Source organism: Bubalus kerabau, chromosome 3 (genome assembly GCF_029407905.1).
Source record: "Bubalus kerabau isolate K-KA32 ecotype Philippines breed swamp buffalo chromosome 3, PCC_UOA_SB_1v2, whole genome shotgun sequence".
Classification (NCBI taxonomy): Eukaryota; Metazoa; Chordata; class Mammalia; order Artiodactyla; family Bovidae; genus Bubalus; species Bubalus kerabau.
The window spans coordinates 35021714-35031500 of NC_073626.1; the positions used below are offsets into that span (position 1 = coordinate 35021714).

At 57.5% G+C, this 9787-nt stretch overlaps 2 protein-coding genes across 5 annotated transcripts; both read left to right on the forward strand.

The window, feature by feature from the left end:
- The first annotated feature begins 44 nt into the window (after positions 1 to 44).
- On the forward strand, positions 45 to 4373 carry YIPF3 (Yip1 domain family member 3). Of its 4 annotated transcripts, none has more exons than XM_055571327.1 (9): positions 45 to 275; positions 904 to 1101; positions 1289 to 1395; positions 2642 to 2687; positions 2828 to 2920; positions 3076 to 3207; positions 3394 to 3507; positions 3675 to 3798; positions 3897 to 4373. In XM_055571327.1, exons 1-9 carry the CDS (start codon positions 195 to 197, stop codon positions 4043 to 4045), a joined length of 1044 nt encoding a protein of 347 aa, XP_055427302.1. In that variant the 5' UTR covers positions 45 to 194; the 3' UTR covers positions 4046 to 4373. The 4 variants fall into 4 exon arrangements, with proteins under 4 accessions (XP_055427302.1, XP_055427304.1, XP_055427306.1 ...); XM_055571329.1 differs by having other exon boundaries at positions 3646 to 3798; positions 3897 to 4120; XM_055571331.1 differs by lacking the exon at positions 3675 to 3798.
- A 2184-nt stretch (positions 4374 to 6557) lies between these two features.
- LRRC73 (leucine rich repeat containing 73) lies at positions 6558 to 9573 on the forward strand. Its single transcript, XM_055571368.1, has 6 exons — positions 6558 to 6829; positions 7439 to 7599; positions 7950 to 8072; positions 8459 to 8559; positions 8707 to 8929; positions 9055 to 9573. The coding sequence occupies exons 1-6, from the start codon at positions 6558 to 6560 to the stop codon at positions 9123 to 9125; spliced, it is 951 nt and encodes a 316-aa protein (XP_055427343.1). The 3' UTR covers positions 9126 to 9573.
- The last annotated feature ends 214 nt before the right edge of the window (positions 9574 to 9787 follow it).

Here is a 9787-nt window from a genome sequence, read left to right on the forward strand (position 1 = left end):
GCCTCCGTCCACGTCCCCAGCTACCGGAAGTCAGTTTGAGCCAAACATCCGGGTTTCTCTTTTTTTGCTTTCCGACCCATCGTACCTTTCTTTCTTGTCCCTAGACCTGTCCCTTTCTCAGGCCCACGTCTCTCCCACTCCTCCTCCGCGCGCGGGACAAGCGCGGGCTTCAGCGACGGGAGCCCTCGAGGGACATGGCAACTCCGGCCGCGCCGACTGGCGGCGCCCGAAACGGGGCCGGCCCGGAATGGGGAGGGTTCGAAGAAAACATCCAGGTAATGGCCCCACGGCTCCGGCTGCCCGCAGCCCCAGGGCCGGCAGCCGTCCTGAAGTCTTGTGGGGACTCTCCCTCAGAGCCTGGAAGTCTGGTCCATTTGCAACACTTTTTCTCTTTTTTGAGTCTTCGTGCACAAGAAAGGCAGTGGGACTAGTGCTGGCTGATCTTAAAGGTCCGGACTGGTACTCCAGCCAGAGGCCTTAGGTATCTGGGCCCAATTGCTCTTGCTTTCTACAAGTTAAAGAAACTCAGTCGGAGTCAGGCATGGCGGGAGGCGTGAGTGGACTTGGGGGTGGATGGGATTCACTAGCCAAAACCACACTTTGTGCACATAGCCTTGATTTGGGGTTGGGAGAGGTGAAGGAAATGGGCACTTTGCAGCCCTTTGGGGCCTTAGTAGGGAAGGTAGGAAAAAGCCGTGTATAAAAGACAGGGACTAGGCTCCCCAGACTAGAACAGAGAACCAAACAAGCAGGGGTTCTGAGACCAAATGAGGGGAAGAGAGTGGCATCATCTGTGGTGATTTCAAGTCCTGTCCCCTAGCCCCAGACCTTGTGGTGAACAGAGAAGGACTTAACTGCATGAAGCAGAAAGGCCCTGCACTCTGGGATCCGTTGTCTTCACAGGGTGGGGGCTCAGCAGTGATTGACATGGAGAATATGGATGATACCTCGGGCTCCAGCTTTGAGGACATGGGTGAGCTGCATCAGCGCCTGCGTGAGGAAGAAGTGGATGCTGATGCAGCCGCCGCTGAAGAAGAGGATGGGGAGTTCCTGGGGATGAAGGGCTTTAAGGGACAGCTGAGCCGGCAGGTGGCTGATCAGGTAAGCACAACTGGCTCCCTGACAGGTGGAAAAGTATACCCAGGAGACCTCTGGTTCTAGAGTTGGCGAAGTTCACCCCAGGTTGTCCAGTTCAAACCATGTTGAAATCAGATAAAAAATAAGTAACAGAGCATAGAGCCAAGAGTTTGACAGAACCCTTCCACCCCACCCATCTTCCTTGCTATAGATGTGGCAGGCAGGGAAGAGACAAGCCTCCAGAGCCTTCAGCTTGTATGCCAACATCGACATCCTGAGACCCTACTTTGATGTGGAGCCAGCCCAGGTGCGAAGCAGGTGAGGCTCCTCCTCCTGACAGAAACTGCCCTCCTAACATCCAAACTACAACCGGACATCAAACCCTTAGACTCCCCTCGTCATGACCCAGCCACACCATACCTCTTGTCATAGAACAGGGCGTGGTGATAACACACTGCCTTCCTCCTCTTCTCCATCTAATAAACTATTCCTCTTCCCTCAAAGCTTGGCTCAAATGTCACTTCCTTTGCTCCCCATTCCCAGTGTGTCCTGTCCTGGTGCTCCAGTAGGGCTCTGCACTGCTAACAGGAACATTTCAGCAGTGCTGTACTTCCTTATTCCTGGGTCTCTCTTTCCAAAGACTTCCTCAGAAGCAGGCTCTGTTTTGTTTACTTTTTGATTCTCAGGACCAGAACAGCCTCTGAATCTGAATATCAGTACATAGTTGTTGAATAACTTCAAGAACTGGATTTAATCTTGGCTTAGTTCTTTGTTCATCCTTTAATTCAACTAGTGCTTATCAAATACCCACTACCACTTAGCAAGTATTTACTAAGCTTTGGCTGTGCATCAGGCGCTGTAGTAATTGTGTCTGGGAGCCTTAGATGCAAGATGGGATGCCTAACTCAAGGGCAGCCCTCAGGCACTCATTTGCCATGAAGGGACACCCCCAGGAGGGACCCCTGACCCAGGGTTGGCTGGAGGGTTGGACAGGGCAGCTTTCTCAGAAGTAAAATCCAGTCAAGATCTAAGGTATTACTAGTGAATCACTTAAGAAGTGGGGAAGTTTTTGGTACTTCTGTTTGTCTTGCCTGGAATTTTAATACCACTTCAAATATATTTCTCAAGAAAATGCTCAGTGGTATCTGGAGGGATGATAAGTAGGAAGAGGCAGGGGCACCCTGGTTCTCACAAGTGACAACTTTCCTTCTAAACATTTCCCAGGGGTTTATCTTTACATCTCTGCTGAGGTTTGCATGTCTTTTAAAGGGGAACAGGTCACATAGGTAAATGGTCAAGCCCTCCCAGAGGCCCAGGGGGCCCTATGGATTCTCCATGTTGCTGCTGCATCAGTCGGCACAGTGTCAGGGCTGTTCTTCCTGGAAGCATTTTCAGGGCAGGGTAGTGATTTCCTCGTTCATCTGTCTTTACTACCCTCTTCTTCCTTAGCATCCAGCATGTTCTCTTCAGTTAGCGAGATGAGTAAGAATCAGGCTTTCCAGAACCTCATGGCATAGTGCTGCCTCTGCTCTCATCTGCTCTCCTCTTCCCTCTCCCCTCCCAGGCTCCTGGAATCCATGATCCCTATCAAGATGGTCAGCTTCCCCCAGGTGAGTAGGGGCGCGTAGCATGCCTGAAAGAGCCGGGGGAGGAACTGGGGCAGAGGGTGGGGCCACCAGGCAAAGCCTGGGAAGACATCAACAGAAGAGCCATTGTACCCCCCAGCCTGAATGAGTTGGTATATTGACAGAAAATCGCAGGTGAGCTCTACGGACCTCTCATGCTTGTCTTCACGCTGGTGGCCATCCTCCTCCACGGGATGAAGACATCTGACACCATTATCGTAAGCAGGACAGAGGACTTTGTGGGGGGTGACTGAAATGAGTTGAAAGCTGCCCACAGAGACATGGTGGATAGAAGGAGGCCTTGAGGGAGGAGACCCTGGGCGAGACTGAGACCAGAGGCCTCACAGAACTAATGAGAGCCTTCACCCCACAGCGGGAGGGCACCCTGATGGGCACAGCCATTGGCACCTGCTTCGGCTACTGGCTAGGCGTCTCGTCCTTCATTTACTTCCTCGCCTACCTGTGCAATGCGCAGATCACCATGCTCCAGATGCTGGCACTGCTGGTAAGGAGTCCAGCACAGTGGTGGGCAAGTGTGATCTAAAAGAGTAACCAGGCTCTGGTCTGCACCTGTCCTAGGGCCCCAGGGTCTGGAATGGGGTGAGCTGGCCAGTGGACCATTTGTTTTTCAAGGTCCCCACGAGGCCAGCTCAGTCTGAGTGACTTTCCTCTCCACCATCCTCCTTCCTAGGGCTACGGCCTCTTCGGACACTGCATTGTCCTGTTCATCACCTATAACATCCACCTCCATGCCCTCTTCTACCTCTTCTGGCTGCTGGTGGGTGGGTTGTCCACCCTGCGCATGGTAAGCTGGGCAGGAGGTTTCTAGGGGTGGGCTGCCCTACCAGGGAGTTGGGAAAACAGCTCAAAGCTCAAGTCCAATCCCACAAAGAGCTTCTGCTCTGGGTACAAGTGGCTTCCTCACACCACTTGCTTGGAGCAGGCCTCTGAGCTGTATTCCTGTTGCCCAAGGTGGCAGTGTTGGTGTCACGGACCGTGGGCCCCACACAACGGCTGCTCCTCTGTGGCACCCTGGCTACCCTGCACATGCTCTTCCTGCTCTATCTGCATTTTGCCTACCACAAGGTGGTAGAGGGTGAGTGACAGGAGGGCCTGGCTGCAGGGAGGGGAAGGATAGCTGCCTAGGGCGGGGCCCTGCCAACCCTCACTCACTTTGCATCCTCCTCCTTTCAGGGATCCTGGACACGCTGGAGGGCCCCAACATCCCGCCCATACAGAGGGTCCCCAGAGACATCCCCGCTGCACTCCCTGCTGCCAGGCTTCCCACCACCGTGCTCAACGCCACAGCCAGGGCTGTCGCCGTGACCCTGCAGTCACACTGACCCCACCTGAAATCCCCGGCCGGCCCCTTTCCCCCAGCGGTGAAGCGGAGGAAGATTAAAGGACAGTACTGATGACGTGTGTCTCTTTGATGGGGTCTGCAGCTGCCACAGAGCTGTAGCCACTTAAGTATCTCCTCGATGCCTGTCGGGCTTCTGGGAGCACAAGGCCAGGAACTCCTGGCCAGGACTGCAGGGCTCTGCAGCCAGTGCAGAAAGTGGGTCAGCTCCTCGGAGGCCCTCTCACCACCTACCCCTTCCTTCCTCTTTATCTCTCCCAAGTTGTCTTGCTAAATATAGACTTGGTAATTAAAATATTGATTGAAGTCTGGGCCTGCAGCTACCCCTTCCAGTGGTCCTCCCCGCCACCTTCCTTCCTGTGCACTTCCCTGGTGTGTCAGTGGTGGTCATGTCACATGTTCCTCCCTTAAGTATACCCTATGCAGCAGAATGAAAGTCAGACAGCCCAGGGACTTCCCCTGGCAGACCAGTGGTTAAGACTCTGCACTTCCACTGCAGGGGGCATGGGTTCAGTCCCTGGTCAGGGAACTAAGATCCCACAGGCCACATGGCATAGCCAAAAATATTAATCAAGTGGGACAGTCCAGACTACATCAGCTACACTGAAGACTGCCTGTCCCCGAGGCAGAGGGAATGAGAATCCATGCAGCATCACAGAGGCCTTAGCTCAAGAACCATGAATCTGATGGAACAGTGCACCCAACTTGACTCTGGGCTCCGTGTTACCCTTGGGATGCCTGTGGAGCAGTGACAATGGACATAACTTTCCAGCTGCAGCCCCATGTCGTGACAAGGTCCTTTGGCACCTGGGTCATTGTGTAAGGATAATCTTCCTGTGGGAGCTCACATCTGAAGTCAGAGTTGGCTTTGCCCTGGTTATACAGGGCCAGAGCAATAAAGCTTTCTTCAGTTCTCGTCGTCTTTCCTCTTAAAAGCAATAACCACCCCAAACACAGCACATCCACCCCCACTAGCCGTTTAATCTGTTCCACCTCAGGGTTACTTAGGGTGGTTAATGGAAGGAACAGGATCATTGGCCTCCCTTCACTACTTTGTATGATTCATTTTTAAAAATTCATTACCCTAGTAAATCTGGGTCAGCATTTCCCCGTTCTAATAAGGGAACTAAGAAACATGCCTAGGGTTTGCCCTATATGACCATACGGGATGCACTGTTACCAGTGAACCAAGTTGTAAGTGCACTGCCTGTGTTAAGCAGTGTGCCCTTACTGAAAGCGCCAGCCACCATCCACGGCCGCAAAGCCATTCCAGGCGGCCATCCTGGCACCCCTTTCCTTTTGGCCACTCCAGTCTCTGCGGGTACTGAGAGCGTCAGAGCACCAGCAGCGCCCTGATCACCTGGGAAAGGAGCCGCACCAGCACCTTACATCTACCCGCGGCTCACCTGCTCCAAGGACCCTTTGAAGGTTCCACTGGGCCTGTCAACTCAGGCCGTCTCAGCCAGGACGGGACCCCGGGGGCCGCAGCTGCGCCGCAGCCATCATGACAAGGGGCACGCGGCTGGAATCCCTGCGCACGCGGCGCTTCTCGTCGCGCGGGCGGGGCGAGGCGCAGATTAAAGGGCCCTAGGGACCTCGAAACTGGATGGCGGAGCCGGTAGGCGGCGGGGAGAGAGGCGTGCCTTGGATCCCGGCGAAGGCACGACGGAAAAATGAGCAAAAGGACCCAGTACACTAATAGTCCAAACGCCATCTCCACGTGACGTGCCTGTATTCTCTCCCCATCCCCTGCCCGACCCAGGCTTCCACCCAGCTACCTACTCTCCACCTGTCGTCTGGCCCCACACCCAGGGGACGGGCGTCCCCACCTGGACGCCGAGTGTGCGCAAACCTCGCGGGCCCGCGTGGCCTAGGCCGGGCAGGGGGCGGGGCGAGCGGTGGTGACGCGGCCGTTGCCATGGGAACCCGCCGCCCGCTCCGGCTCAGCAGCTTCAGCCGAAGCTGCAGCCCGCCGCCCGCTGCCCGCCTGCCGGCCCGCCGGCCTGCCCGCCTCGGGCTCTCCCTACGAGGCGGTAGGGGGAGCGGGGCTGGAGGAAGGGAGAGAGCAGATGCGGCCTCCTAGCGGAGACTGGTCCCGCGCGTCCTAAGCTGACGTCCCTGAGCCGCCGCCACAACCGCGAGGGACGAGGACCAGCGCGGAGCAGCGCCCGCCCGACCCCGGAACGCGCCCCCGGCCCGTCGCCCAGACACGGACCACACGATCCGTCCCAGCTCCAGCGCCGCGCGGTCTCAGCCCGGCCGGCGACCTCGGCGGCTTCGCAATCCCGGCCGGTCCCGGCCCCGGCGCTCCTCTCCGCCGCCGCCCCCGCCACCCCCGCCGCCGCCGCCGCCTCCTGAGCCTCTGCCGCCCCCGCTACCCCCTCTGCGTCCGCGACCCCAGCCCGGGCCCCGACCCCAGCCCCGACCCCTCCCGCGGCCCCGCCAACCTCGGCCGCGGCCCGGGCCCCGGCCCCGGCCGCCCAGCCGTGGGTACGATGCTGCCCAGCTCCATCCAGATTTCGGGGGAGCCTCTGTCAGGCGCCGAGGTGCGGGACATCTGCCGCGGCCTGCGCGACAACGCCGTGCGCCTGCTCTCACTGCGCGGCTGCCGTCTCTGCGACCGCGACTTCGGCCGAATCTGCCGGGCCCTGGCCGGGGCCACGTCCCTGGCGCAACTCAACCTTAACCTGGGCGTTGTATCCAGCCCCAGCCGCATCAAGCAGCTGGCGGAGGCGCTGCGGACCAACCGCTCCATCCAGTCCCTCTTGTGAGTGTGCTCTCTCGAAAGGGGGTCCTGGGCACCACACCCCTTCCTCGCACTCCTCTTGCCACCTCCTGTTCCTTCCCACACCTCCTTGTACCTGTCTTTGCACTTGACCTACCTTCTCACCCCTTATTCACGCACCTCTTCTCTCTGACCATACCGCCACCACACCCTCCAAGCTCCTGCTTCATCTCCACACTGTGACACGAGCCCCACCCCAAGTAAGACAGGATACCCACCCTCTTCCTGGCAGGGTCCATGTACCTACCTCCTAACCCGATCACCCCAATGGCTTCTCCAGGGCAGCTGCTCTGTCCCCAGAGAAGGAATCCTCCCCTGAGGACTAGATCCCTGCCCATTACCATCCCCACACGCCCCTTCTCTGTGTTCTGATCTGGAGCCTAGTCCCTGCCCCCAAAAAGAAGCCACATTCCTCTTCTAACTGCATTCTTTCAGAATCTAGAACTTTCTTCCTTCCCAGGGCCTCTCCCATGTGCTGTGACCGAATGTCCTTCTCACCTCTAGGGCTCACCATCAGGGAGGGTGCCCCTTCCCCCTTACAGATAGGGCTGACGATGGCAGTAACCTTTGCTCTCTGCTCTTACCCCCAAGCCTGCATGGGAGCCCTCTGACAGACGCAGGTCTGGCCTTGTTGAATCCAGCCCTGGCCCTCCACCCTGCCCTCGTGGCACTGGACCTGGGGGACTGCATGCTGGGTGATGAAGCCATCAACCTCATATGTGGCCTCCTCCCGCCTGACGGGGCCAAGTCTGGTGAGCAGGGGCCCTGCTGAGGGCAAGGGCTGATGTGGCCTTGATGAAAAGCAAAAAACTAAGTGCAGAGAGGAAGGGGCATGGCCTGGAGAAGAGGGCTCTAACTGTGTGGGTAAGAATGTTTTTCAGATCCTCTCAAGGAGGGAGGGTTGGAGCTGAGCAGGAATGGAGACCCAGGAATCCAGGCTACAGCAGGCAGGAAGGGCATGGGGCTCTAATGTCCCTGAAGCTCTGTGGAGGGGGTGGCATGGCTGTCAGTCACTAGGGACACCCCAAAGATCCCCAGGTAGGGGAGGGGTTGGAGAAGGGCCTGACCTTGCCCATCCTGGCTTCTCACTGTGACTGCCCAGGCCTGAAGGAGCTGACACTGAGCGCTAACCCCGGCATCACCCCTAAGGGCTGGAGCCGCCTCGCCATTGCTGTGGCCCACAGCTCCCAGGTCCGCGTCCTCAATCTGGATTACAACCCCCTGGGTGAGGCTCACAAAAGTCCCTTTTGATTCTCAGCACGCCCCTCACCCCACCTCCAAGAACCTGGGATCATCAGTTGCCATGGTAACCACTACACTGGAGAAGCAAAGGAAAAAGGGGGTTGTGGGTGGAAGTACAGGAGCCACCGGTGTGGAGGACCAGCTGACCAACAGTTAGATCAGAGCATCCATCACCACCCCCGGGGCCTGGCTGGCTTCATCCATTTACTAGCCAGTCACAATGCTCCCCTCCTGGCCATCTACCAATTGCCAGCCTTTCCTGGCCTGGGGTGGGATCTCAGGTGTTTAGGGTGATGGGGAGGCTGTGGGAAAGAGTTAGCAGGCCCGCAAATGACTGCAGGTAAGTGTGTGTGTGTGCTGTCTCCCCAGGTGACCACGTGGCAGGGATGCTGGCTGTAGCTGTGGCCTCCAGCCGCACCTTAGAGGTCCTAGACTTGGAGGGCACAGGGCTCACCAACCAGTCAGCTCAGGTAAGAAGTCTTCACGTTGGGGGATGGACCAGAGGTTGAGGTTAGCCTCAACATATATCCTGTGGACATACCGAAGGGGTGGCAGCTTGGAGCCTGAGGAGCCACATTAACTGCATTCATCCTTTTCCATATTCTTCCCCACCACAGACCCTGCTGGACATGGTAGAAAATTACCCTACAGCTCTGCGGAGTCTGGTGTTGGCTGAGAACAGCATTAGCCCGGAGCTGCAGCAGCAGATCTGTGACCTCCTCTCTGAGGGGGAGGAGGAGGAGGAGGTGGCAGGAGGGCCTGGTGACACCCAGGAACGAGAGCGAGCCCGGGAGCCTGCTGCCCACCAGAGGGGCAGCAGCTCCTGGATGGGCCCCAGTGGTAAGAACCCCCAGGGCTTGATCGGAAGCTTGAGACCAGGGAGACGGGGTGGGGAACTTAGGCCACTTGTTTGTGGTCCCAAGGAGGGATGCACAGTGGTCTGAACACCCCTCCGCCTTCCACAGATCCCAGCTCTCAGATGGTGCTAATGACATCAGGACTAGGGGACAGTCTGTTGGCTGAGACTGAGATGTGACTGTTTCTGCGCATCATTACATCTGTGTCTCCAGCACTTTGCCCCAGATGTCAGGGTCAGACCCTGGGGCTTGGGGATGGGGGGTGGTGCCTGGGGCTCTGGCAGCTCCTGGTGGTGTGGTGGGAGGCCCTGGAGGCTGTGACTCAACAAAACCCTCGGGGGCACTGGAACCCAAGGCAATGCTTCTGGACTTGTTGGCAGCTCTGGCTGCAGCCCGCTGGCTCGGAAGAGATTTTATGAACTCTATAACCTGGTGTGTGGCTCTGGTCACTGGGGGATGGCAGTAGGGGAGGAATTGGAAATACCTCTAGACACCACTAGGTGGCAGTGCCACCCTGTGGCCCAAGTTCTGGGCAGCATCCACTGGCCCCAAGTGTCTCAGACAGGTCTGGCTCAGGTCTCTGACTTCTAGGACCTGGGTTTTTGGGGTGACACCTTAGGCCCTGTAAGGACCATAAGTGAAGTAAAGCGCCCCCCAAACTTGGCTGAGCCCTACCCCAAGGAGACTCAAGAGCCCTGCCAAGGTTAATTGAGGCACACTCTCTCCCTGCCTGAGGCTCTGTGCCCAAGGAAGCCCCAGGCAGAGGGAGGCAGGGGGAGTCAGGAGCAAAGACTAGGACATGACTAGGACTGGGGATACCCAAGAATGGGGAGAAGACTGG